This window comes from Otolemur garnettii, unplaced genomic scaffold (assembly GCF_000181295.1).
Source record: "Otolemur garnettii isolate 467f Iridium unplaced genomic scaffold, OtoGar3 scaffold00018, whole genome shotgun sequence".
Classification (NCBI taxonomy): Eukaryota; Metazoa; Chordata; class Mammalia; order Primates; family Galagidae; genus Otolemur; species Otolemur garnettii.
In genome coordinates, this window is record NW_003852413.1 from 1,560,324 (window position 1) to 1,588,263 (window position 27,940).

Consider the following 27,940-nt stretch of genomic DNA (forward strand, 5'->3'; position numbering starts at 1 on the left):
GGTGCCTTAGCTACTTGAGCCACAGGTGCCGAGCCAGCATTTGCTTTTTTGTGTGAAATTTGAATTTATACTGGGCATCCTGCATTTAATCTAGCAACCCCACCTGGGAATCTGAGGTTTGGTCACTGTTGAGCCTAGGAGTAAGTGAGGAGAACCCAGGACTCACTGCAGGAAGTAAGGCTGAGGATGGGGTATTACAGCAGCCCTACCTGCTCCCCAACTGGTGGGTGGTATGCCCAGTTAGCCTCAGGAGCGAGTCCTGATTGGTTCAGCCTGGGTCATGTGCTTACCCCAAAGCCAGTCACCATGGTGGAGGGCAGAAGCATCAGGATTTGCCTAGCTTGGGTCATGTGACTTGAGTGACATGGGGCCCACAGAGCCACATGTATGTGGAGTCACTCACTGGCAGCAAAGGAGGCTCATCCAAGGGCTTCTGGGGCCCCGGGACAGTGGGCTACCTTGGAGTCCTGTGCAGCCATGGATGGTATGTCTTCCAGGCTGATCCTTCAAGATTCCCCTGCCACCTTACAGAACTGGTGGCCCAGAACAGAGGCTGCTTGGGCATTGGTGGCACCGTTGTACTGACCTGTAGTTGGCCCACGTGTCAGTGGGCACATGTTCCCTTCTGTCAGGGTCTCCTCCACCCTTGGCCAGCTGTCTACCCCAGCCCCACCTCCACAGGCTCCCTAAAAGAACCATCCTGGGGACCTCAGGAATCCCCAAGCCAGGAGTTCTTCTCTTGGGATTAGAGGGAGTGACTGGGTCCCGTGGTGAAAAATATAATTAGCCTGTCAGTGCAGGGTGTCCCCTCACTGGCCTGCTCATCACTGGCCCCCGAGCCTGTTTCGTGTAAGTGAAAACAGATTTCCTGACAAGGAGCAAGATCATAAACTTGTTCAAATGTTCCCAAATAAAAAGAGTGGTTTTAACTTTCCCCTCTCAGCAAACTAAATTGTGAGGAGACCTCTAGATTGTTCTATCATTGCAGGAAGGGTTTAGGAGCCTGAGGCTCCTGGTTGCTGGGAAGCTTAGGGGAGAGGGGCTTTGGGAGGCCTCTGGTTTAGCCCACCCCCACTGCCATCTGGAACTCTTTTTCTTAGTGAAGCCCCAGCCCCCAGCCCTAGGCTCAGTAAGAACAGAATTCCCACTGGCCTTCTGGCCAGTCTTCCCTAAGGCTGAGGCCCAGGCCTAGAGGTGGTTCTCTGTGTCACTGTTTTTGGAGGTTGCACCAATGGAAGATGGCTCCTACTTTACAAGCCCTTTGTCCTACCTGAAAGCTTCTTTAGCTGAACACTTTTCTTCAAACCTGTTGAAGCAACCATGGATGCCCCCAGAAGTAGATTCTACCAGGAGCTGAGTTTCCTGGGAGAGAGCAAGCCTGCCCGTTGCTGGGGGTCTTGACCAGGAAAACTTGGCCTGCAGCTGCTTCGTACTAAGGAGAGGCCCTGCCTCATGAGCCCCAACCCTCCTGTCTGCTGGAGCTCTGGGTGTGGTAGGTGCCTTCTTCCTTGCTAGGCTCTGGGCAAGAGGTGTGATTTTGTGTCATCTTCTTGGTACTGCATCATGGTGTGCGGCACAGGGCCTGGCACACAGTAGGTCTTTCATATGGACTTGTTGAAATGACAGATGAATAGATGGATGAACAGATGGAAAAGCTGAGAAGGAAACAAGCTGTGTCCATGGCAGGAGCAGATCACGTCCTCAGGGGCTGAGAAACAGTGTTGTGCCCTGAGCCCTGCTCTGATAGGGCAGGGACACCATAGGTCTGGTCTGACAGATGGCAGATTCTGGGATGTTTAGGGTTCTTGGAAGAGGCTGGAAGAACTGACAGCTTGCTTGCTAGCTCTGAGTATCATCAGAGGCCCTATCGCCCTGTCTGCAGAGAGACTGGCCCAGGCTTGCCCTGAGAAGTATGTTTTGGCCTGGAAGGCCTATGGGGCTGTGTTGGTCCCATGCCTTTTCTTTCTGTAGATGGGCATAATCTCCCTCGAGAACTCCTCAAAATGAGATGGGAAACACCCATCTGAGTGGGTCCTGCTGTGCTGGTGCTGGGGTGGCAAGTGCTGCAGCCTGGACATGCCATCTAAGCAAAAGAAAGGGGCAAAAGACGTGTGGAACCTAAGAACAGAGGACTTTCCAAGCTCTGGGGCAGCAACAGGTGCTTGTGACCGTGTGGCCGGCTCCCTGCTAACACTTGCTGGCCTGGGTCTGCTGCTGTTTCCTGCTTTGGAAAGGCCTTGGCCCCAAGCCCTCTGGACCCCTGTGGGTTGAGTGGAAGTCAAAATGTTATCTGGACTTTGGAATTTACATATGTGCCCAGAGACCTCAGCCATGCATGCGATCCCCATGGTATTGCACCAACATGGGGGGTGTGGAGGCCAGCTGGTTTTTCTTCCTTCCTTATGGGACCCTCTCAAGACTCCCTTGGGTGTGGGTAGGGACATGAGGGCTGCAGAGGGGATGTCAGGATTGTAGAGGACAGGTCGGGGGCTTTTAGCTGTGCTGATTCCCAGGCCACATGGCAGTCTCGCCCCATCCCGTAGCTGGTGTGACCCATCTGCTGTGCCTTTAGCCACCAGTCTGGCTTTGTGTTATTGCTGGAGCTGGTCTGAGCTCTTAGTGAAGAGGGTGGTGAAGGAAGAGGGCCTGATGCTGACCAGGAAAGCTCATGCCCCTGCAACCCCACCTTCAGGGGCCTAGGAGCCTTGCTGCTGCCTCCAGTTTCTGTGCTTCTGGGGCTTCCCCTATCTCAGTCTGTCAGAGAGGCCCTATATGCCTGCCAGCCTCTCTTGTGGGTTCCAGGACAGTGTAAGGGGAGAAAGGCACATCTGTGGCTTTGGAACCCTGTCAGATGCCCTCCTTCGAGTGGGGGCGGTAGGTGGATGCAGAGCCCTCAGGGAAGCCCCAGTCCACCCCAGGGCTGCGTCCCAAGGAAGCTTCAGGGACTCCTGCTAGAGCCATTGGGACAGCTTCCTGGGTCCTGAGGAGCTGCCAGGTGGGAGAGCCCTGGGACCCCTAGCCTATTTCCCCTATGTCCAGCCTGGGGCTCTGCCTTGTTCCCATACATCAGGGTCACTGCCAGCCAGTAGGGCATGGAGAAGCCAGGAAGCCGAGGATGGTGAAGCCTCCTTCCTGCCTGGGACTGATGGGGAGGGTCTGGGGCACTTTGGTGTTCCCTGGGCCCTGCCCAGGTTGTAGTCCAAAAATGTTTTCATTTGCCTCCTGTGAACCCTGCCCTGGGCTCATGGCATCTGTTTCACAAATGAGGACATGAAGTCTCTGCTCTCCTCTCTCCCAAGTTTGTGGTACTCAGGCCTCCTGGTCCCTTTGCCAGCTGTACTCTGGTCCTAGGTAGGTCCTGAGCTAGTCTCAGCCTTTGATGATCCACCAGCCAACTGTCTTTGCGGGGCCTGTCCATCTAGAAGGCTGGCCAGGCGTGGGCAGTGGGGAGGGCTTATGGGCCATGGGTGTCAGGTAAGGCACTGAAAGCCCAAGCCTGGGTCCTTTGGCTCTTAGAAGAGAGAAGTGCTGGCTTGTCACTGGACGACAGAGGGTGAGATGAGGGAGGCAGTAGGAGGCTGTGTGGGGGCCAAGACCCCTAAATTCCTGGCATGTATTTGGAAGGTTGTGGGGAGCCATTCAAGTCATTCTCCTGGCCACTGCCTCTATTTCCTTAGTTGGCACTTAGGGGCCCATCCCCACCTTGTCGTATACTCTGGTGGCTGCAGACCCCGGAAACACTGTGGGCTAATTGGGCTGGGTCTCTGGCAGGCTCAGTGTCCAGATGACCCTTTGCTGGTGGAACTGGCCTCTCCCCGGCTGCCCAGCCAACCCCCGGCAACCTTGCCTGGGCTGGGGACGAACAATTAAAGCCCCCTGGTCCCCAATTGGTTTGTGGTATTAAAAACGAATTGCGATCAGCTGGGTTGTCATTTCTACCTGATAAAACATCACTTTTATTGATCGTGCTCACTCAGTGCCATCGTTTATCTTGCTTCAGCATTTCACATAATGGCTCATTTGTCTTGATCAAAGTGTAGTCTTGTGTGTTTAACCCTTGGGGCTCCACTGCTGTGCCCAGCCCCCCACAACTGTCCTTCCCCGGGCCTTGCCCTTGCTCAGGCCCTGTTCTAGGGGCAGGAGGTTCTAGAAGGCAAGGACCACTCTGAGTGAGATAAGGTGGGGAAAAAGGGGGAGGGGACACTGGGGACTTTGGGCCAGACCAGGCTCTTGTCCTATCCCTGGACCCATAGATCCTCCCTGCAGGGCTTCTAGGGGAAATAGGATTTGGCCAGGGCTTACCTAAGCCTGCCGTGTTCCTTACCTGGCTGGGCTCCGGCAGGCATCTGCCTTCTGGACTCAGCCCACATGCCCACATTCCTGGGCCCACCAGTGGCCCCTTCAGCCAGAGCCCTCCACTCCCACCACTTTCTGAAACTTAGCCCTGTCTGTGGCCCGTAGGCCCTGGAGTTTTCTCTTGGTGTCAACTTGACTCGTTTGGCCATCACCCAAGGTGACAGGGAGAGTCCCCAGTTTTACTGTAGACCTTTGCTCAGTTCCCTCAGGGGCACCCATTGTCCAGAGCAGCCATGTTCTCAGGATCCTGGTGACCCAGCTTCAGCCAACCTCCCACACCAGCACGAGCCCTACTTCCTGCTCCACTACCCCAGCTGCTCCTCCACTGCTCTGCCGTGAGCTCCTCCACAACCCAGCCCAGGCGAACCTCCTGCTTTGTTGAGAAGCCGGTGGGGTGTCCAGTCCTGGCCCCCTAGCCCTGACCTTGTTCTGGCCTGGACTCTGTCCCAGAAAATACTGCAGTTACTGAAGTTGGGTTCTCCCAAGCCCACAGGGGTCTCTGGCCCTACCCAGTCCTCTCTCTCTCCCCCCTAGAGTTCCTCAGCTAGCAAGTTGGGACAACAGCCCCCAGTCGGCTCCAGGGCTTCCATTGAGCCCATCCTTGCCTCTCAGCATCCTAGGCCTTGAAACTCTGGGTAGCCAAGTCCAGAAACCACTCTGCAAACTTACCTGCACAGAGGGGCTACTGACTGAGGGACTGAAGAATCCGAGGGCAGAGCTTTCTGGCCTCAGGCACTGCTGAATCCAGGCGCTTAGACAAGGCATAGGGCAGTGGCTGCGCATCTGCCTTCCAGTAAGCATCCCCAACAAACACAGGCTTCTTCTGGGCCTGCAGCTGCCTGGGTGGGGGCTCCCTCTAGCTGGGGACACATTGTGCCCCTTTTCTCAAAAGACACCCCAGGCCTTGGGCTGCTTTCAGGGCTGTGTGCTCCTCTGCTGACCAGTCAGGACTGTTGTTTGTCTGTCATGCCCAGCACAGCTGTCAGTGGGGAGAATGTTTGCGGGCCGAGTTTCATCATGGCCTCCCCTGGGAGTGCAGCTGCTGTCCAAAAGCACTCAAGTGGGCTCTGGGGACTACCCTGGCCCTTGTTCCTGTGCTTTGCAGAAGCTGACTGTACCCTCTTTCTCTCCACCGCGGCCACATGGACTGGCTTAGGCTGGACAGGTGATCAAGCTGAGTCACAGGCACCCTCATCCTCGTGGGGAGCTCCAGGCCTAAGCCAACCAAACACACCCTACTCACATGTCCCCTCTTGGCCTAAGGCTCAGTGCTCTTCTCAGGCTAATGCAGGGGGTGACTGTGGAGGCCCAGAAGAGCCATTTTGGGACATAGACACTCCAGCTGAGACCCCTAGAGCTCAGAGGCTCTCCAGGAAGTGACTGTGTGACACTTGGCACAGTCAGGATTCTTGACTATGGAAAACTGTACAATAGTTCATATATTTATTCTTAAGCAAGTTATCAATAAAAAATTTAATACTAAAATGCCTTTACATAGTTTGCTGTTCATAAAACCTTTGTGTTTTTGTTTTGTTTTTAGTGTTTACATTGAAAAAAAATTCCAACCATCCTCTTAGTTTACACATTTACAAGAATCGTGCTTTCGCCACGTTTAACCACGAATAAAGGGCAGGGGTCATACCATTCATACACATACAGAAAGGAGAAAGGGGAAGAGAGAGCTACAGGACATGGGGGGGGGACCAGCAGAGGGACAAGAGACAAGGCTGCTAGGGAGGGCCCTTCCTCCTGGCTCCTACTCAGTGCTTGGGGCTAAACGGCCCTGACTTGAGCCGTCGTGCCCAGCTGCATTCTTCTTGAGACATTTTTCTGATTCCCCAGCCTTGGGCAGGGCCATGGCTGGTCATCTTCCTGACACCCACCAGGAGCAAATATTGCACTCGTGCCAAGACAAAGGGTAAACTCAAGGTGGGAGCAGGAAGCTACATGCAGGGGTCCTCTATCACAAAGTCGCCCCTCCTGCCTCAAGTTTCCTGTGCAGCCACCATGAGTGGCCCTTGGGTGGCCAGAAGCAGGCAAAAGTAACAGGCGCCGGGGTCGGGGTCTGGGGCCCCCACGACCCGTGCTTCTGAGGGACCTAGCTGTGGCTCACGCGGAACTCACCCAGAGCAGCTGCCGCTTGCAGGGACTTTCCTGCATCTCCCTGTGGGCCAGGACAGCCTGTCGAGGACAGACATGGGGAGCCAGGGGCTCTCAACACTTTTCTCAGGATGAGGGCTCAGGCTGCAGGTCTGGCTGGCCCTGTTTGTCCTTGTCAGCCAAGGGAGAAGGGAAGGGGTGCCAAGTTGTCCTTGGTTTCTGGGGTTACTGGGGCAGAGCCCCAGAGGTGCTCCCTGAACCAGAGTCTAGAGCGTGGGCACAGGCAGTCAGGAGAGACCCTTGCTGTCCACTCCAGGCACTACCACAACAGGCCATCTGGTGGCTGCAAAGAAGGCCCAGAAACCTCTTTGGGGCCCAGGGCCAGCGTGGCGATGGCAGACCTAGCCTTATCCCCCAGGCCCCACACCTTTGGCCAGGCCTTGCCATTGTCCCAAGCTCTGAGCAGGCCAAAGATGGTGGCTAGAGTTTTGGGCAGTGGTGATGTTGTTTGGGGAGATGGATTGAGTGGGTCTATGGACCAGCCCAAAGAGGGCAGAGCCATTCTGCTGCTCTCAGCAAAGGGCATTTGGGTGAGGAAGCTTCACGCCATTCTGCTTCCCACAGAGTCAGGGGCTGGGGAGGGCAGACAGTGTGAGGGGCCAGCCCCTCCCTCTCTGGGGGGAGGATAACTCCTCAGACAAACTGGCCGTGGAAACTGAAATCAGATGTAAGCTGAAATACTCAAGAAATAAAATCAAAACATTACTTGTTTTCTAATCAATGTTTAAAATACTTGTTTGTCTTTGTTTCATTTTAAACAGAGGTAAGAGACACATGGCTGCTGTCATACTCCAGCTAGGGGCCGGCTGGTCCTGGGCTGCAGGTGACATGGAGAACCCCCTCTCTGGCTGTGGGGCCCTCATCATGGCTCCCTGCCCAGGACTTCCTTGTCTAGGAGATGTACTGGCAGGAAATAAATGTGAGTGTGAGTTTCCTCTTACACAGCAGCCCCCCAGGAGATTAGAGCATGTCCCTGAGGGTCCACCTGACCCTCCTGTGGCCTTTGGCCTCTGCCCCGACTCCAAGCTGCTTCTGTTATCACAGATGCCCCAGTTGGAACTCAGCGAGGCTGAGAACAGTGCATTTCCAAAGAAACCCTAAACAGTCCCTACAGACACACGCACCCTTGTCATTTGGATGGGGAAAAATCCTTTCCCACTTTTTTCCCATAAAACTTCCCCACACAAATACAATATTTACATAGAGAAATAAATAGACAACACACCTGATTTCTGCTTTCCCTGGTGGGAGACAGTCGGAGGTACTAGGGAAATATGGCTTGGATTCTAATCTCTCGTGAACTGCAGAAAACAAGAGGGTCCACAGATGGGGCAGGCTGCAGCCTGGCAGGGGCACAGCAGGACCCTCTGCAGCAGAGGGGATGGACAGGGCTCTGTGGCCGGGAAGCTCTCTCTTTCCATGGACATTGCGAGAGCTTTGCCCGTGCCTGCCCCACCCCCCCCAACAGGCTCTGTCTGACCTCTCGCCTCTATACGCTGTGTGCCAAGCGGGCTCAGCACAGGATGGGCACACCGTCAGCTGTCACCAGGCGCCCTGTGGTGGGGTCATAGGTGCCTGCTAGGTAGTAGAGGTCCTGCCGGCCCTGGCGCTTCCGGCTCCGGGCCATCTGCTCGTACTGCTCGCGCCCCACGACCTGGCACTTGTGGGAGATGGTCTGCACATCATTCTCATCCTCGTGGCAGGACTGATACAGCGCGTTCTGTGGGGTGAGGCACGCATGGTGTTGGTGGCCTGCCTCGGCCAGTGAGCCCCCATGTCCCTGGGGAAAGACTCCTTGCCCTGGAATAGTCACTGGACAAACTACTAACTGTGTGGCTGGGAAGCCAGTGCCAGGCCCCCGAATGGCCTGTCAGAGCTGGGAAAATACTTGTTTCCCTAAAGACAGACCCATGTGTGCTATGTGAACCCACAGTTTCTTCTCAGGGAAGTACACAAGGCAGGACACTGCTGGAGACATTCTGACTTGTGCCCACCATGGGCAGGAAGCAGAGGGCCCAGGTGGGCAGGAGGGGCTGTCAGGGAGGCCAGGAGTGACTGCACCTGCTGGGCTAAGCACTGCTGTGGTCACAGCCCTCCACAGGGACATTGTCACCCTCTCTGTAGGAGGTGTGGCTACATGGCTGCCACCTTGGGTGGGGGGAGGCTGCTCTTGGTGGTGCTCTCTTGGCTTGGTCTGTGGCCCTGTCCCTCTGCTCCTGCTCACCTTGCTGTCCCTGCCCAGTTGTGCTCACCTTGCCATCACACTGCCGTTTGCCCAGCTTGGTTTCCTCGGGGTGGTAGAACCATTTGACCTTCACCACCATGTTGCTGCCCCACGACTCCCACATGCTCTCGATGCGGCCTATGTAGGGCAGGTTGGGCCGCCCGGCAGACAGGAAGACTGCACAGTCCCCGACACGCAGTGTCTCCTTGCCCCTCACGATGGCCTTATAGAACAGCTTCCTTGCCTTCCCCTTCATGCCGCGCCGCTGTGGGAGACATGGGGCAGGGCCATGAGGGGTCTTGGGGACAGGTGGTGGCCAGGAAAGGATGTGTCCTGCGTGTGTGTGCACACAGAGAGGCCAAGGCACTGGCGTATGACCACATCCACAAGGGCAAGAAACAGCATTCCACGGCTGAAGGAAGGCTCTCATAGCCACCGTGCCAGAGGCGGGGGGCCATGCCTGGGTGTTCACAGTGCCTCAATCACAGCACTTAGGGTGACACTGAACAATCTGGGGGCAGAGACACAGGCTGGGATGTTTCCCAGTGTCATTTACAGGAGCTGCCTTATGGCACTCACAGAGCACAGCCCTGCATCCCCACACTGGGGTCCTCTCGGCCCTCCCAGTGCAGAAAGATGCTTCCACAAAATGGCCAAGTGATGGGGCTCTGCGCCAACAAAGCCAGGCACATGCCCTGGCGTGAGAGCCACTGCTGCATCCACACAGGTGGGGAGGACACGTGGGGTGGGGGGAGAGTTTTCGTTCTTGAGTTCTCCACATTTTTACTTGGGATAGAACAGAAATACAAAAGGAGGGAGGCAGCTGGGCGTCCTCAGGCATCACGCGCTCCGAGCCTCCGAGGAGACCAGCACCTACCTGTGTGGGGTTCCCTGACCACTTCCAGAGCTGCCGGGCAGGCAGGAAGGCTGAGATCTTTGGCCGGTTTTCCACAGAGGGCAGCCGCTGCCTCCGGGAAAGCTCTTTGGCTTTGGAGAAGCTCAGGGCCTCCTTGCACTTCAGTCTGGGTTTGCCTCCACTAGGGCCGGCGCCCACACCCGAGGCCACTGCAGGCCGGGACAGGAAGCAGCGCTGGGTGTGCGTGTGAGGGCCGCCCCCCTTGGCGCGCAGAGCCTCAGGCTGGGCCAGCAGAGTGGGCACGGGGTGGGAGAGGCAGGTCTGCAGGAGCAGGGCAGGGTCCTCGTCATCTGAGCTGTAGGATGAGTCCTCGTTGTCAGAGGAGCAGAGGCTGGAGGTGGACACGGAGCCTGAGGAGGAGGTGGTGGAGGAACCAGACGAAGAGGATGACACAGATAGGCGGGTGAGGAAGCGTGAGGGCATACCAGTGGCCAGCCCTGGCCCGTCTTCATCCTCATCTGAGTAGGAGCTGTGGCAGTCGCTGTCACAGGGTAGGGGGTACTCAGCCTGACCCGTGAACTTGCGGAGTGTCAGCCCCATGGGCAGCGGGTGGACAGGTGCCCGCCCTTTCCTGTCCTTGCCCACTAGGGCTGGGTGTGCATAGCTGGGGCTGGGCAGGGCACGCCCCAGCTTTGGGCTAAAGTCTTTGTCCCCAGTCAGCAGTGCCTTGCAGTTCTTATTCTTGGGAGAGGTCACGCCTTCACGGTCCAGCTTGACTAGGAACTCGCTGCCCGCCCTTCGCCGCCCGCCCTTCTCAGCCTCTATCCGCTCAGCCCTCTTGGCTCGAAGCAGCTTATGGGCACCCCCAGGCAAGCCCGGGCCGGCCCCACTGACAAAGGGCGCATAGGAGCTGGCCAGGCTGCTGAAGGAGTCTGCGCGGAAGCCATTGCCGAACACGGGTGTGGCCACACTGTGCACAGGAAACAGAGCATCATGGGCTCGCAGCTTCTTGGTGCTGCCGTTGAGTTGGAAGAGGTTCTGCAGCACCCCCGGCCCCTTGCTCGTTGTGGCTGCGGCCACTGCTTTCCGCTTGGTCTGGGCCACTGCCGACCAGCTCAGAAGGGGGCTGCCCTGACGGCCCAGGAAGTGGTCTGAGGCCCCTGCGGAGGGCTTGGCACCTGAGGTTAGGAGTTCGGTTTTGCCTGTGTGAGGAGGCCAGGGAGAGTCAGCCCCAGCTGAGCACAGAGAGCTGCCCCTGTGCTCCCCTCCCCGTGTGCCACTAGGCTCCCCATGCCCTAGATGGTGCCTCCCCTGACCCCGGTTTTCAGCAGTCCTGCAAATACCAGTTTTGTCTTTACTAAGGGATTTCTTCCCAAGGGGCTTTGAGGCTTCAGAGCTGTCCTGCGCTTTGGGGGACAGGCTGGGGGCGGTGGCCTTGCTGGGTGGGGGGGCCTCGCTGGACACCTTCTTGGGCTTCCGGCAGCTACTGGACACCAGCAGGGCTGGGGAGGGCTCTGTGCCTGCAGACAAGTGGGAAGAGGGGCTTAAGGGCCATGGCTGCACAATGACCACCAGCTCTTGCCCCCCTTCTTGGGAGCCTGTCTGGACCTGGTGGTGGCCCAGGCAGGAGTCCCCCAATAGGGCCTGGGGTGCTCACACTGGATCTTGAAATCTGGGGGCAGGAGCCTGACGTTGGAGACAGCGATGTGGCCTGTGTCCCCGTCATCGAACTCCACCACAACAGAGTCCAGGTCCTCCTCCTCGTCACCAGAGGTGCCTGTGGGTAGTGCACCTGAGCACACAGCTAGCCAGAGAGGGGCTGCCACACCCAGACCAGGAGGGCAGAGGTGAACTCCAGGGCTCTCTCTGAGACTTTCTGCCCTGGAGTTGCCCTAGCAGCCAGCATGCCCACAACCTTGGCCTAACTTGGCCACTCCCTGCCTTCCACCAAGCCTCTGGGCCACTCTGGACACCAGCAGGGCTGGGGAGGGCCTTCACCTTCCCTCCTTGGACTGTTGCCTAGGAGGTTTTGCCCAGGGGAGCTGGTGCCACGTGATGGATTTGGCGACCCCAGCAGTGGGGGGTCTGGGCCCCTCCATGCCTGTCCTCTCTGCTCTCCCTGTGCCACGCACCCCTCACTTTCATAGCAAACGTGGGGGGCTGACTGCTGTTTGCTCTGTCTAAGCAGAGAGCTGGTTCTACCTAGGACGGCCTCCATGGCAGGGAGGGGTGGGACAGGAGGGCCTGGAAGCTGGACTGTGAGGGCAGGGCCCTCAGGCACTCTGTGGGCCTCAGGGGCCTGCCTGGCCGCTGTTGGTGTGGCGTACCTCGGATTACATTGCCCGGGTACAGACAGCGGGACTTCTGGCTCCAGTATGCGCAGACCCGAGTGCCGGGTGGGAGGTACCGGCTAGACTGTGGCCGCACATCAAGAACCTGCAGGGACCAGTGAGCAGTGCCGTGAGCAGGAAGGAGGGCCTCTCCTGGTGCCCCAGAGCCTGCCCCGGCAGCTGGGCCTCACCGCTTCCTGCAGGAGCTGCTCCAGTGAGTAGACCCGCTGCCGGTTACCCCTCTCACCCTCGATGACGATGCTGTAGCTGTGGGGGAGGAATGCAGGGCATGAGGGTCTGGGCACTGCAAGGCCCGCCGGCCCATTCCTGCCCACCCTGGCCTGGGCTCACATGTCGGGTGCCTGCAGGGTCCGCACGCTGCCCGCGTACAGCAGGCTGTCCTCCTTGGCGATCAACACTGGCAGCCCATCCTGCAAGTCCTCCTTGTGGATGGTACAGGAGCGTGCTGCGGGTGGAAAGTGTCAGTGGCCAGCCCAACCCACCAGCCCTCCAGGCGGCCTGAGTCCTCCCATCGCTGCTCACCCAGGGCAGTGCTCTGCTCCACGCTCAGCGGGCCATTGACCGCTTCCTCATCCTCTTCCTCCTCATCTGAGAAGCTGCTGTTGTCATCAAACTCGAAATCGTCCTCCACAGCGAAGCTCTCCAGCAGGCGGCTCACAGCCCGGCCCTTGCCCTGGGGGCCAGAGGGGTCAGGCACATGGGGGGCAGGGTGGCCCAGCTAGCTCTGGGGTGGGGTCGGGAGTACTACCTGCTTGCGGACTGTCTTGCCCTTCACTTTGCCCAGCTTCCTGCCCTTGCCCAGGATGGCCTTGGCGTTGCGGGCGGCCAGGGCGATGGACAGGGCCCCGTTCTTCCGCTGTGCATGGGAGTGGGCAGAGAACGGCCAAAGTGAGGGTGGCCACAGCCCCCTACCCACAGTTGCCCAGGTATAACTCAGGCTGACCCAGGGATGGGGGCAGCATGTAGGGCTGCAGCCTGGTAAGGCCTCTCCCAGGGGCCACCCAGAATAAGGGCCTGAAACCCTGGGTGCTATGACCTTGGAGAGCCCGCTGTGACCCTGGGAGCCTGCTGTGACCCCGGAACCCTCCTTCCTTACCCGCAGCACTGGCTGTAGCACTGTGCTCTTGCGAGTGGCTCTCTTTAGACGCTCACTGGCCAGCTTGCTGCCCTCCTCATGGCAGGCAAAGGCCCGAGAGGGGCTGAAGAGGGCCTCCCTGCTGGGGGTGGCCCGTGGCTCTGCACGCAGGCCACCCTTGGCCTTCTTCTTAGCTGGTGCTCCCTGCAGCTTCCGCCCTGGGGCCCGATCCCGCTTGGCCTCGGCCTTCACTGTCCGCCTCCTGATCTTCACCTCCCCCTCGGGGCTGGACAGGCGGCAGGACCCTGTGGGAGGGAGGGGTACTATGGCAGGGATCTGGCTGCAGAGTCCTGGTTGCCAGGCTGAGCTGGGCTGCCCTCGCCCCTGGTTACCGAGCAGGCCCTGCCTCTCCTCTTTCTTTTTGGCCTTCTGGTTGGCCTCCATCTTGACCACGGAGGATGGTGAGGGCCCCAGCACGGCCACACCGGGCCCTGTGTGCAGCACCAGCCCAGGCTCCCTGGGTGGTGCCTCTGTCCCGCAGTCCTCACTGTCATAGCCGCTGCCTGGGAGAGAGGCAGAGGGGTCCACTTGACTGTGTGCAGTGTCATGGTAGTGGGTAGGGTGGGGCACCTGGCACTGTAGTGGGTCTGTGGGGGGCTGTGAACGGAGCCCTGTCAATGTCACCCTTGCTGCTCTATGGGCTATTAGGAAGCTGGGGCCTATAGGCTGAGGATGTCTAGCCAGGGGTAGGGTCGGGCTCTTCTCTGACTGCCTGAGCAATGGGGCCCCCCAGTAGGGCTGGGCCTCTTCTGGCCTAGACGCCCAATGCTGCCTCCCCAGCCTGAAGCAGCCCGCTCTTTGTTCTTTCTCAGGGATCTGAGACCCCCGCGCCCCCCCCAACCCCAGGAGGGGGCTGCAGGAGGAGGAAGTATGTATTTTTCCAGGCTCCTGTTTCTGGATGTGTGTCCACTGAGGGCTAGATAAGCCTTCGGGGTCAGCCTGGCCTGCCCCTGCCAAGGAGGCTAGAGCAAGCGGGAGGGCTATTTTTAACCCTGTTTTCCGGGATGCAACGGTAGGGCGGGGGGGGGGGTTCTTTCCTCCCCTAGCCCAGTGTGGAGGTGCAGCGTGCAGACAGCCCCTGTGTTGCCTCAGAGACATACAGTCTCCCTCTGTGAAACCCTCGTTTCCTTAGCGAGACTGCCTGGCGAGAGGTCCTCCCTGGTCCACTATACCCGGTGAGCCCCGCCAAGCCCCTCCAAGTGGCTGTCGACACTGAAAACTTGCCTGTCTCATGGGATGAGGCCCCCACTGGCTGGATGGGGAACCTGGGCAGGTCCCTGCTACTGTCACCCTCAGGCTGTGGGCGCCGGGCTGCCCCTGGGGCCTTGGTGCTCTTGGTTCGGGACAGCTCCCTGCGGATGCGGCCCTCTGGGCTGACCTCTAGCCGCTGGAAGGGACCGAGGCCTGTGGGCAGTCCTCTGCTTTTGACCTTTGGCTTCAGCCGAGCCGCTTTCTGGGCCACCGAAGACACCAGCCCACTCTGGCCGCTGCTCTTCTTGCATCGTGCCTTCTCCTGTGAACAGGAGGTGACAGCGGCTTTCAGGGCTGCTCCAGCCTGGCCCCTTGCCCTTAAAAGGGACTGAGGGGATGTCCAGCCTGGGGACACAGGCCTGTCGTATGTACCCGGCTGCACAGCTACCCACTGCCTGCTGTGGGTAACAGGAGGCCCAGCTATGAGCTTTTTTAATGGAGGAGGGATCAGAGCAGGGCATCCTAGACAGAAGAACCAGCCCCTGACCTGGGCAGACAAGCAGGGTGAAGGACAACAGGGAGCCCACCCACCATGCCAGGTGTGTCCTGGCCGTGGATGCTGTTTTCCAACTCCTAGGCCCTGGCTCCAGCATAGCCTTTCTGCTATACATGTGTGGCAGGAGGAGCAGAGGTGGGAGGAGTATCCTGGAGCAGAGAAGGGCCAGCTGCCAATGGGACTCGCCTGCAGGTGTGCTGAGGAGTTACAGCCCCTTACGACACCAGTGGGTTCAGGGGCTTGGCTGCTGTGGGGGAACTGGAAGCTCGCGGCCTTTGCTTGGCTTGCTCATCTGAGCAGTGGGACCCACAGCTGGGTGTGAGCAGAGGATTGGGGTAGGCTGAGGCCATGGGACTCACCACAGAGGCCGCCTGCAGGCCTGCGTAGATGCTTTTTTCCAGTCTGCGCCGCTTCTGGGTGGGCTCACGCTCGCCTCCCCGCAGCTCCACGCAGAGCCTGCTCAGGCTGGTACGCACTGCCCTGGGGGCCGGGTGGGGGGCAGTGTGGGTGCAGGGCTGAAACAGGCGCTGTGATTCCCCACTGACAGTCCCCGAGGGTGGACTCTCTGCCCCCAGGGGCACCTCTACCCCATGGAGGGACCTGCTTCAGGGATTCAGAGCCAGTGGTGGGCTTCCTATGAACCTGCTGACCACCAGCCACCGCAGCCCAAGCTGTTGCCTGTCTCCACCCCTGCTGGGCTGTACTGGGAATGGGGACATTTCTGTTTCTTGTACCCCATCCTTTCACCATGTTGGGAAGGCCTCTAGTCAAGGTCACCATGACCAGAGGCCAGGCAGCAGGGCCTGATAAGGGCCCTGGCTACCTGGGAGGCAGCCCTGTGTGAGCAGGGGCCATGGCCTCAGCCTTTCCACCTGGAAAACAGACAGGGATGTTGTCTCTCTCTATAAGGGTGGATGAGGACTGTGCAGGTATACGCCTGGCCCTTGGTAAGTGCCCAAGGCCAGATGCTACCAGGCAGGAACAGAAGATACTGAGCAGGTCTGTGAGAACAGGGTCCACTCCTAACATCTCTGCTCTGCAGGAAGAGGGTGGTTAAGTCTGAATCCCATGGGATAGGGTGGTGGCCTAAGGGACCCCACTCCCAGGCTCAGACCTTCCTGGGAATGCTATCCCTTGCCCTCCACACAGGTCTCCAGGGAGGACACCCTGTCTCCCCTGCCTAGCTCCCAGACAGAACCTGGGAAGTTGCTGAGACCAAGCCTCAGTTCCCCATGCCTCATGGGTGTGCTGTCCCCCTAGGTTAGGGGTTGGGAGGGCCATCCCAATAGGCCCAGTCGCTGCCTGCAGAGCAGACACCCTGGAATACACCCTGCCTGACTCCCACCTCCTGGAACCCCCACCTAGTGGGGGCACTCTACTTGATGCTGTATAAGGCTTACATTCCCTACACCCTCAAGTGCCAGGTGCATGACACACTGCCCCTCACCCCAACTTCCCATGTGGAAATTGAGGCTGCAGAGGCTCATCTGCCTGTCCCTGGCCAGACAGGGACTGAGGGCTGGCCTCCCCCACATGCTGGCTGAGCCCAGGCTACTCATGAAAACGAGTCACACACACAGGTTGAGAGGCCCAGCCCACCCTTGGCCTTATGTGGTCACACATCCCTTTTCACCTTCCTGACCAGAGAGGTGGCCAGGAAGGAAGCTACCAAGGCTCCTGTAGCCGTGCAAGGCCCTGGCCCCAGCCCCAGTCCCTCCCACTTCCTGCAAGTAGGAGGCCTGTCCCCTGGGCCCAACTGTCAGCCAGTAGCACCGGGCCCCATAGGGCCCCAAGGCTGGGATAAGCATGGGCCAGAGGAGGGAGGGAAAGGCAGAAGACCTGACCCTGTCCAGGCAGGGAGCCCTTTCAGCGGAGGCCTGCTTTCTCAGAGTCAGGGGAGAAAGTGGCTTCCAGGCTGGAGTTTGTGCTAGGTAGGCTCTACACAGCCTCCCAGGAACAGACTCAGCCTCTAGGGGCCCCATCCTGCCCAAAAGCCCCCACAGGGCTGGCTGGTTCTCAAAGGAAGAGCCCTGGAGACCCCTGCCAGGTGACACTGGACAGGGCAGGGGGACAGCTTGGTGCGGGGCAGGGGGGAGCCATATGATGAACACCCCATCACCCACAGCCCATGAGCACCCCCTCTCCTCCTCTCTGTAACCTCTGCATTTGCTAATGTTTTGTGACATAAAGCCCTGAGATTAATTTTTTGCCTCTGTCTTAATTGAAGGAACCATTTAGTGCCGATTTAACTATTATTACCAAATCATCAGGATTGATGCAGTGCGTACACGCGCGCGCCAATCGTGTTTGGAGGAGCTTGGAGGATTTATGCAAATGGGCCTGCCGGGAGAGGCAATTTGTAGCCGAGAAGGACAATTATACCAGGCCCGGGAGTGCGCCAACGACTGCGCCGGGCGGGTAATGGATAATAACATCGAGCGGCAGCCGTGAGCAGCACCGCAGCGTGACCAACGGCTTTATACGGCGCAGATAAAGAGGCTTTTACGCAACGCCGCCTCGAACTCAAGGGGGCTGGATGGGGGCACCAGTGGGGCTGACGCCACGGCCTTGGCCACACCAGAGTGAGGAGTTGGTGTGGCCAAGCTGGGGGGGGGGGGCTGTGGCTTCCCAAGGAGACTGGCCCATGGTGGTGCCAAATGCCAAGGGTCTGGCCAAGGGAGGGGGCCCCTGACTCAGGGCCTGTCCTAGAGCAGTGCTCTATCCAATGGTCACTCATAGTGTCCCAGCATTCTGGGATGGGGAGTGTTGACCTTCAGAGAAGGTATGACGGGGGCTCCAGCAGTCCAGAGAGCTGGGGGTCAGAGAGGAGCCCAGATCCTGCTGCCCAGGCCTCAAAGCCCCTGGCCAGCCCAAGCCCACCCACAGTGCTCTGTGGTGGCCCCAAATCCAGGACTCACTTGACTTTCTTGCCATCAGTCCTGGCTAGCTGGCTCCCAGGCCGCAGGGCAGGCAGCAAGTTGGAGTGCTTCCGCTTCCTCGGCCGGCCAGGCCCCCGCCGTGCAGGGCTCCGAGAGCTCTCCTCTCTCCTGGGGGCCAGAGGAGAGGCAGTCAGAGGCTCCTGTCCACCCTAGCTCCCTGCAGAAGGCACTGCCTGCAGGGGGGTGCTGGGGTGGGGACAGATGTTCCTAGGATATGGCTTGAGGAGTCAGGTCTGCAGACAGAGGGCCAGACAGGCGCACCCCACCTCCTGCCACCACACTAGTCAAGGTAGCACACACCACCCCTGCTGCTCAGGCTCTGGCTTCCTAGTCCCTTTCTGCCACTTCCCCCCATAGCTCTGGGCCCTCTATAGAATCCCCATTTGGTTTCTGTGCTGGCAGAATGCCTCTCCTCAGCCTCATAATAGGCAGCCGCAGGCAGCAGGCAAGTGGGCAGAGTGGGGCCTGCGACCATGGGGAATGTGGGGTGGGGCTGCACCCAGCCTTCCGCCCGCCCAGCCCCACATACTGGCGGTCATGCCTGCGCTGCAGGCGGGCCAGCTCCCGTTGCTTCTCCTTGTAGCGTCGCTGCAGCTCCGCCAGCCGCATGCGCATCTCTACCTCCTGTGTGTCCAGCCGGTCGATGGCAGCCTTCAATGGGCACACCTAGTAGGCCAGGCATGGGCCGTGAGTCAGACCAAGGCCCCGGATAGGGCTAAAGGAGCAGCCTGGTGCTCAGGCCCCCACCCTGTACACCCCAGCTGCATGGCAGCAGCACCCACTCACAGGTTTGGTCTTGGGGGCCCAGGTATCTTTGCGCTGCAGGATCTGCATGCGTGGGGTGAGCCGGGGGCCACTGCAGGGCTGCCCAGTGGAGGGCTGTGCTGAGGCAGGGGGGCTGTCCAGGCCAGCAGCCTCCACCAGGGACCAGGCTGTGGCCAGTGTAGCCAGGTGCTGTAGGTTGAAGGCCAGCACATCCTCCTCCTCCTCTGCAGAGGGACAGGAAGGTCAGTGTGGATGCAAGTGGGCACACATTGCCCCTCCATCTTGAGCTTGGCCCTGAAGCTGCCCAGCTCCCCAGGATACAAGGAGCAAGGACAAGGGTCAGGGCCCCCAGGAAGGGTGAGATGGGCACCAGGGCAGGTGCCTACTCCCTGTGACTCTAGATGAGAGAGAATCTCCCTGGCTATAGGGCGGAACTTGCTGAGGGGGCACAGGACCCTGGAGCTGAGCCCACCCCTTCAGAGAAGGAGACAGAGCCCAAAGTACAGAAGTAAAGCAAGACACATGTGACAGCTACTAGCGGAAAGGCCATCAGAGGCCCCGAGGCCCAACTTTACGCTGCAGCCCTGGGACTGACACTGCCTTCAAGGGATTCAAAGACACAACAGTGGTATGAGCGGCTTTAGAACAGCCATAGCTGACACTGGGGCTTAGGACACTGAGGCTTCCACCATGAACCAAGTTCAAAGTCACATGGCCAGATGCTGCAGGCACAAGCTCCTAGGCTTCTCTAACTGCAGGTAGCTCCAGAGGCTCTGTCCAGCACCACAGTTAAGAGCATCCCACCATCTGTCCATCCCATCAGGAGTCCTCTCCCTCCACCCACCCCATGTAGCTACAGCGGTGTTTACAGCTGATGGAGGCTGGACCTGGCTCAAGCTGCAGCCTTAGCCCAAGAGGGCACCTATGTTCCTCTACCTGTCTCCTCCCGTAACTACTCCCCTGCACCCACCCAGGCCCGCAAAGCTGTGCTGGGTTCCTCCTCATTCTTCCCTAGGTATAGAACACTCCAGCAGGCCTCTTATCTAGGCAGAGCAGGGCACAGATGACCCCAGGTAGGGAAAGTGGCAGGGGAGGCTGTGTGCCCTGGGGTCTCAAGCTGGGGTGTGGTGGATGGGGGTTGTCCTCACAGTGATCAGCAAGAACAGAATCCTGGGCCAGGCACAGCGGCTCACGCCTGTAATCCTAGCACTCTGGGAAGCTGAGGCAGATAGAATGCCTGAGCTCAGGAGTTCAAGACCAGCCTGAGCCAGAGTGAGACCGTTTCTTAAAAAAAAAAAATAGCTGGGCACTGTGCAGGGTGCCTGTAGTCCCAGCTACTTGAGGGGCTAAGGCAAGAGGATTGCTTGAGCCCAGGAGTTTGAGGTTACTGTGAGCTATTGAGCTATGACGTCATGGCACCCCACTAAGTGTGACAAAAGGAGACTCTGTTTCAAAAAAAAAAAGTAAAAAAGAAGCCTGGAACAGTGAAACTGGTGTTATAGCCCGTGTGTGTGTGTGTCCCCGTCCCAACATGGGGCAGAGCTTGAACTGGCAGAGTGTAGTGCCCATTCTGACAAGAGGTCTGGAAAGGACACTCATGGCCCTAGCAGAGGGGCCAACCTCAGGGGGGGTATCCACAGGCTAGTTCCACCGGATATCCATAAGGGTCACAGGGCCAGACAATTTGATGTTGGGTGGTCATGGCCAGGAAAGGGAGCAGACCAGGAGGGCCCCTGTGGGGTCAGAATGGGGGTGGTAGTGTCTTCTTGGGCACCTGAGAACACCAATGCCCTCAAGGGAGAGCCCTGGTAACACTGACCTGGGAGGAGCTTAGAAATCCTACCCTCTGCTTAAAGGAACCTTGCTCAAGGGGGCAGAGGGTACTGGTCAGTGAGCTACCTGAGCCCAAGCTGGAGGACACACTTGGCAACCCCAGGCCCAGGGGCAAGTACAAAGTGACCAGCAGACACTTCTCAAGTGCTGGGGCCAGATGCCCCATGCAGGGTGAGGAGGCAGAGAGCAGGGACCAGGGCTTAATTCACCCCCAAGGCCATGCTAAACCAGGAGGTGCCCAGAGTAGACAGTAGATGCCCAGACCTCTAGAAGCATGTCTTGGGCCAAAGCCACAGACATCCAACATAGGAAACCCTCAGCCCAAAGACGGCATGGTAGAGAGGAGGGCAGCTCTCTTATTGGAGTGAGCTGAGCTGCCCTTCTCAGCAGCCAAGGAGGCCCATCTGCAAGTCCATTTCTGTGAAAAGTGCCAGGTCTCCTGGTCTTTGGGGGCCATTGCTATCGGTCAGAGGCCCCCATGCCTTCCCTATACTTGTAGCCCCCACCTGGTCTCAAAGATGATTCTGCAAGGCCTGGGGGTAGGTTTGGGCCACTGATTTGCCCCTCTGGGCTCATGCCCTACCCCCTGGACCCATGCCCCATCCCTTAGGTCCCACCCTCAGGGTCCATGGGCCACCCCCTGGGCTCTATCTGGCCCCACCCGCAGGACTCTCCTCACTTTCTGTCTGTGAGAATCCAGCTCCTTGGCATAGGACGGGGCTCACCTAATTTAGCCAAAGAGATCACTTCACTTGCAGGGACAGCTCCAATCTGAGCAGCTGCACGAGACCTGGCCATTAACTGGGATACAGAAAGGATGGTGGCCCAGGGGCTCAGGAGCAGAGGTTAGGGTGGGAATAGAGCTTTGGTAGCTTGCTGTGACTGACTCCTGTCATACACACCCTGGGACCATGGCAATGGCCAGATTGGACACTTATAACACCCACACTGGGTTATGCCATGAGACTTTCCACCATGAACACGTGGTCTATATGTATTTATTCAATGATTGGGCTCCAGTCCAGCAGATCGGCTGCCCTGGCCACAAATATACAGTGCCTGACATCTCCTAGGCACCCCCTTCCATGGTGGGTCCCTAGCAGCTCAGACCTGCCTTCCCACATACGTGACCTGGAGGTCCATGCAAGCCCCTGGGATGCAGCTGAGTGCCCACCCCAGCAGTCCCTCCTGGGTGCACCCTAAGGATAGAAAGTGCCCAGTCCTGCCCAGCAGCAGCTCCTGCCCAAGTACAGCCACAGGCCTGGCTCTGCAGCCCCAGCATAGGAGTGACACAGAGGTCTCGGGAAAGTTGGCCTCAAAAGAACATTCACTTCATCCTGCCACAGGCAAGGTGGTGGAGCTTGCAGCTGAGGTGGTGAGCATTATGCGTCAGGAAAACAAGTGACTGAGCCCTGGGGACTTTTCAGATTTTCTGTAAATATCCACTTGCCAAGCTGGCACTCTTCTCCCCCTAAGGAAGCCTTTCTTTGGGGGCCAAGAGGAAGATGGTCACAGGAAGGAAGGGCTTTGTAGGAGAGCAGCTGCAGAAACAGGGGAGATCTGTTAGGGTGCCCCTGTCATTCTCCTGTCTCTGGGGCCCTTGGGTATGTGGGGAGCCCAAGAGCGCCTGGCCCCTCAGCCCTGGTGGTACACATGGGGTTCCTGACCGGGGTTGTCTGATGGCAGGCTCGTGCCCCTCTCCAGGTCTGAGTGAGGGCTGTCGTGTCTTCAGTTGGACCCTATAGGCCCAGGGACAGCTGCTATGAGCCCCATGGTGGAGCAGGTCTAGCACAAATGGAGAGACAGAGACATCCCTGCCCCCACTGTGAGACCCCAGTTCCACAACCTTACCCTGACATCTTCACATGTGAAGTCAAGACAGTGCTTGGGAACCAGCTGGCTGCTTAGTGACTCATTCACAGCAGCAGAAGGTGCACTCCTGTGCCCAAGCACCCTGCTAGGAAGTTGGCTAAGCCATTGCCAGGGGTGGCCTTAGCACCTGCCTGACTTCCAAGGATGATACGTGGAAGGTGAGGGGGACACTCCCTCGGGCCCACCACACTGAGGGGAGGCAGAGCCAGGGCCTGTGAGCCCAACTCCTAGGGCAGAAGAAGGGTGGCAGCATCCTCCAGGGCTTACCTGGTATGGCCTGCGCACTCCTTTGCCATTGGAGGTCCAGGTCGGCCAGCTCGCTGAGCAGAGCGATTCCATGAATCCCTGAGCTACTGGGCAGGGTGGCTGTGCTGGGGGACCTGGAGACCACTGGGGGCTGAGGGTCCAGCAGGTTGTTGCTTGGCAGGTCCCCCAGGTTGATGATGGCAGCCACCAGGGCGTCCAGGCCTGGCAGTGCTCTGGCTGGCGTGCTGTGGTCAGCAGCAGCCTCATGCTCCTCCTCTGAGTCCTCTAGCTTGGCCTCTGCAGGGGCTAGCTGCTCCCCCTCCTCACCCAGGGTACCCAGGCTCCCTGCCTGCTGTTCTCGGGCCTGGAGGGAGGCCCCCAGTGAGGGCCCTTGGTGCCCCTCCTCCCTTTCCTCCTTCTTGCTCCTCTCCTCCTGCGCCCCTCCCTGAGTAGAATGAGCCTGGCTATCGGCCTCGGAGCCCCCTCCCTTGAGGAGGATCTCACACTGCAGTTCTTGCAGCCCCTCAAGAGGGCTGGGGTCCACCGCTTTCCCCTGGGCTCCCCGCTCGGCAGGGTGTGGGGTGGTGGCAAGGTCCTGGGTGGCCTCCTTGGTCCCCAAGAGCAGCCCGGTATCTTCCAGGCTCACAGGGCTGCATGGAGGTGGCTCTCCAGGCAGGAACGTCCTCGTAGGCTCGGGCTGGGCCCCTGGGGCAGCGGTTTGCATAGTTTTGGGGTCCTCGAGGTCAGATGAGTGCATGTCTGAGGGCAAGGAGGAGAAGCCGGTGGTGGCTGCTGGGCGTGTGTACCCAGGAGGCAGGTCTGCAGGAAATAGGTGGGAGAGAGATGGGTCAAGGGTCAGGAGAGACTGAGGAACTAGGGAAGAGGGATCTGAGGCCAGCCCTCTAGGCCTGCAGGACTCATGGTAAAGTGTCACAATAATTAGGGGCCAGCACAGGTGCCTGATTTCCAGGCAGGGCAGCCTCGAGCCCCTCCTGCTGCCAGAGATACCTGAGGAACTGGAATGGTATGGTGTGGATCACCAGAAAAGGGGGGGACTCTTAAAACATGATGCTTGAATTAGGGTTTCCCTTGACTCAGCAAGCCTGCAGCCTAAGGCTTTATACCCCATTAATTGCAATAAAAAAGCAAAAAGCAAAAACCAAAAAACAAACAAACAAACAAAAACCAAAAAACAAAACTAAGGGGAAAATTCTTAAACCCCCCCGTGGCTGAATCTTCTTATTGTGAAACTAGGATGGGTTTTATGTTTGTTACATGGGTTTCCAGTGTCAACTCTCAGCCTTATTCAGAGAGGATGAAATAGGCTGATGGGCATGTGGGTGCAGGGACTTCTCCTCAGCTCTGACCCAGCAAAGCTCATCTTTTGCCCCTGATGGCCAATGACATGCTCCTTCCTCCTGCCCAGCCCTAGCTATACGCATAGGCCTTCAGATGGTATACGCATCACTCCAGAGACCCCAGGGATCTCTGGGCCTGGCCTCTGACCCATCTGCTGAGACCTGGGAAAAAGGCAGCCAAGACACTGTGTGCCCTTCTCATGAGTCATCCCTATGGACAGATGAGGGCGAGAGTGGAGGAAGTGTAGTGCCCCGACCCTGGTGGGGGCCCCTACAAGCTAGGGGCAGTCCCTGTAGTGACAAGTGGTAGACCTGATTCAGCTCTGCACACCCAGGTGGGCATGGAAGGCTGGGCACAGTGGCCAAGCCAGGCCAGCCTGCCCGCTCTTACCTGGTTCCAGTGAGGTAACACTGGTCCCAGGCTGATGGCTGTCCCCAATCTCATCCTTGGTGCTGGGCACCTTGGAGCCAGGCCCGGGGCTACCGGCAGAGCAGACGGATAAAGTGCACGGGGCGCTGGGCCGCGGTGGTGGTGTGGGGCAGCTGGCTGGAGGCTTCAGGGTGGGTGGGTGGCAGCAAGGTGGCAGCTTGGTAGAGCCTGTGGCAGGCGAGGGGGCGCCCTGGGCCGAGGGGGTTAAGGCAATCGGCTTGTGGGTGGACTTCAGGGCCTTCTCCTGTGTGGGTTCCTCCAGCTCCAGGGGGTGGTCCTCTGGCTTCCGCTGTCGGGGTCAGGAGACAGGCTCAGCTGGGCTCAAGCTCAACAACATGGGAGATATGTGGGGCATCCCGGGTCCAAGCTGGGAGGGAGGGGTCTGGGCTGCCCAGGTCCCATCTGGGTGTGACTGCCGGGCCAGTACCTGGAACTGGGCAGCCCGAGGCTGCTGATGCTGCTGTTCCTGGTGCTGCTGCAGGGCATAGAGCTCCTGTTGCCGCAGGAGTTGGGGGCGTGAGTAGACAGGGAGCTGACCTGGGTGCTGCATGTGGGGGGCAGGGCCCCGGCCCCCATACATGGAGGGCCACAGAGAGGTCTGGTCCATGACATCGGCTGTGGGCAGGGCCAGGGCAGACATTGGCTGAGCCAGGGGTGGCCTACCCCAGCCCCTGCCACAGTCCTCAGCTCACTTGGTTCATGGCTGCCTCCTGAGCCCTGACTGTCCCCAAAAGCTGCCCCTCCTCCCGATAGCCCCACAGGCAGGCAGCCTGGGCCAGGGCCTTACCAAGTGTGTGTGGGGCACTGTGGGGGGTGGGCTCTGAGGGCAGGATGACCAGCTGCGTGGGGGTGTCCTGGGGGAGGGGGAAGACGGAGGGCACAGGGCCAGCCACAGAGGCAGGGAAGCCAGGGGGCAGGTTCTGGTGTAGGGCGGGGTGCCCCAGACCTGAGGAAGGGCACAGAGGTCAGGAGAGGACCTCAGTCAGTCCCAGGCCAGCCTCCCCATGACCCCAGCACTGACCATAGGAATGTCCCCCCATCCATAAGGAGGGGCTGCGGGTGCGGGGCAGCCAGGGGGGGTGCGCGGGGTGGGGATGTGGGGTTGAGTCCCCACCCAGCTGGCCGCCCTGCATCATGAGGTGAGGGGCCAGGTCTCCGGGGCAGCTGCTGGATGGGTGCATCCGGGTGAAGTCCACGAGATCTTTGTTGTCCCTGCAAGATCACAGGGCTCAGCTCCACCATGGTCGACACCAAGGGATCCTGGAGCCAACAGCTTGGGAGGGGAGATCCCAGGCTGTGGGCCCTGCAGTGACCCTCATGGGAGAGAGCCCTCAATCCACCATGGTGAGACCCAAGGAGGGGCTGCATGAGGGGCTGCATGACCTGCCTGAGCTGGGCCACAGAACCTGCTGTCTGGTACTACATCTCAATCACACCCAGGTGGATACCAACCGGCCAGCCCAGAGGGGGGCTGGTCTCACCCCAAGGCCACAGCCAGGCTCTTACTGCAATAGCAGCTCGCGACTGGCCAGCCCCAAGCGATCATCACATAGCCGTGTCCTCTCTTCCTCAGCCTCCAGGTCCAGCACATGTGTGGAGCGGGCCCCCCCGCCAGCTGCACGGGGCAGAGATGGCAGAAAGAAGAGAGAGGGTTAGGGTGACCGAGAGCCACTGGCAGTGGTCCCGCTTTGAGCCCTGATGCACCAAAGGTAGGTCATGTGCCCTGGGGACTTCAGAGAGCAGGTGTGAAGGCTGGGTGGGCTCCTGGGGCAAGTCAGGGCCAGCTGGGCACCCAGATACAGCTTGGTCTTCCTCCCCCCCCAGGGTGGGGTGTACCTTTGAATGTGGGGGCAGCCCGGCCCTGTCGCCCAGTGTTGGCACCGTAGGCTGTCTCTGACCGGCTCACAGTCTCCTTTTGGCGGGCTAAGGCCACCGCGATGCCCACAGGCGGCTGGCGTGCCTCCCCATCACCAATTGGGGTATCATGCTCACGGCTGCGGGCACAGTCAGGCCTCTCTGCTGGGCCCGGGCCCTTGGCAGATGGGAACTTGGCTTCCTGCTGCACGCAGCTGGCCTTGAGGCCGCCCAGGCCCACGAATGGTGCCTTCTGGCCCACGGCCAGGGCCTGGTTGCTATACTTGAGCAGGTTCTTCATGGCCGAGACCTCGTCCGGCGGGGTGGGCAGCTCCTGGGACAGAAGTGCAGCTTGCTGCAGGCCACCGCTGAAGGGATCCAGGTAGGCACTGGATTTCTGCTCCTCACTGATGGCCATGGCTGTGCCTTGGCCTGCCTGGACACCCCACGGAGGCAGATGGGGCCCTCCATAGCCCAGAGAAGCCAGCTCTAGGGACTTGCGCTTGGCCTCAGCCCCGGTACTCCCTGGCTCCGGTTCAGGGGCCACCAAATGCTGTTGATGCCTGATCCGGGCCACCTTCTGGGTCCCAGGGGCACCAGTGGGGCCTTCCTTGCTGGGGGTCTTGTCTAAAGTGCAGCAGGCCTGGGTAGCCTTCCCACCCAGCAGGTCTTGGTGACCAGGTCGAGCACAGTCCTGCGAAGGGGTGGGCAACTCAAAGTAGGCGCTTTTGTCCAGACAGCCTTTGGGGAGACCTGGGAAGGTAGCCTCAGGGCCTGCACTGCTGAGATACTCCAAGCCCTTTAGCCGGGGGTTGAGGGCTGCCTCGAAGCCCCCAGGCCGCCGCTCAGCCTTGCCCTCGGCCTTCAGATGGGCATAGGAGACTCCGTATGGTGCAGCATGGTCGGGAGCTGTGGCCCCCTCCAGGTGGCGGTCCTTGCTCTCACCCGCCACAGCACAGGCCTCAGCTGCCTGGAAGGGGCGGCTCTTGTCGGCTAGGTGACCCACAGAAGGCACATAGGTGGGCCCGCTGGTCTTGAGGTCCCGAGGGACTTTGTCCTGCAGTGGGCAGAGACCATCAGGGCCTCCATGCAGCTGCAAGCAGGGATAGGAGCCCGTAGCTGTGCCAAGGGGCGGAGGAGGCCTGGCAGGCAGGCCCGACGGCACTGAGTAGGGTGCAGTGTGGTGCAGACTCTGTCGCCGCTCCAAGCACTCGCTGAAGGCTGGCCCAGGCTCCATAGGGCCCACCGCCTCCTTCACACAGCGTCCAGGGGCCACCACCCCTGTGCCAGGCCTCCCCAGCACACCCCCGGCACAGCTGGCCAGTGAAGCCTTGCTTATGTCGCTGTCAAGTGCCTTGGTGTTGAGAAGGCAGGAGGTGGGGTGCTTGGGGCGGCCCTCACAGGTGCCTCGGGGCGCAGGGACCCCCTCTTTGCAGTGCCCATCAGCCAGTACCAGCTTGTGCCGCTCCTTGCCGCCATCCTCCTCAGCTGCTGGCCGCTCCTTGCTTTCAACCACCTTGCTGGCCTTCTCTCTGCCCAGCTCCCTGCCCATGAGGAAGCGATCGAACTCCTTGGGGCCCTTCTGTAGAGGCCCAGCCTCACCCCGGTCACGGCTGCAGGAGCCAATGGGATGGGCAGGTGCAGCCCGGGCCACGCTAGGGAAGTTATGGTTGGCAGGCAGGAGGGCAGGCTGGGGGGGCAGATTGCGCAGGTAGAAGTTATCTGCGTAGAAAGAGACAGATCACAACGGAGGGCTCTGACACTTCCAGACATGCCCAGTTGGCACTGACTCAAGGTCACTGTCTAGGGAAAGT

At 59.4% G+C, this 27,940-nt stretch overlaps 1 protein-coding gene across 1 annotated transcript; it reads right to left on the minus strand.

Annotated features, from left to right (window-relative positions):
• Nucleotides 1–5,779: 5,779 nt before the first annotated feature.
• Nucleotides 5,780–27,940, minus strand: BAHCC1 (BAH domain and coiled-coil containing 1). The gene is made up of 24 exons (XM_023511258.1): nt 26,109–27,940; nt 25,779–25,887; nt 25,294–25,484; nt 25,060–25,218; nt 24,700–24,887; nt 24,234–24,561; nt 22,506–23,303; nt 18,555–18,757; nt 18,298–18,434; nt 17,748–17,876; nt 15,189–15,309; nt 14,307–14,595; nt 13,415–13,585; nt 13,044–13,327; nt 12,696–12,803; nt 12,470–12,620; nt 12,278–12,392; nt 12,118–12,193; nt 11,924–12,032; nt 11,254–11,373; nt 10,940–11,116; nt 9,618–10,798; nt 8,769–9,005; nt 5,780–8,236 (listed from the first exon to the last, which is right to left on the minus strand). The coding sequence occupies exons 1-24, from the start codon at nt 27,676–27,678 to the stop codon at nt 8,030–8,032; spliced, it is 7,158 nt and encodes a 2,385-aa protein (XP_023367026.1). The 5' UTR covers nt 27,679–27,940; the 3' UTR covers nt 5,780–8,029.

What these genes read in the sequence shown, in the direction of transcription:
- BAHCC1 (XM_023511258.1), bottom strand. Translation starts at nt 27,678, where the DNA reads ATGGGCAGGGAGCTGGGCAGAGAGAAGGCCAGCAAGGTGGTTGAAAGC. An exon ending in CTCGGGCTGCCCAGTTCCAG is followed by an intron (nt 24,562 to 24,699) that starts GTACTGGCCCGG and finishes TGACCCCGACAG; the next exon opens with CGGAAGCCAGAGGACCACCC. An exon ending in GGAGAGGCAGGGCCTGCTCG is followed by an intron (nt 13,328 to 13,414) that starts GTAACCAGGGGC and finishes TCCCTCCCACAG; the next exon opens with GGTCCTGCCGCCTGTCCAGC.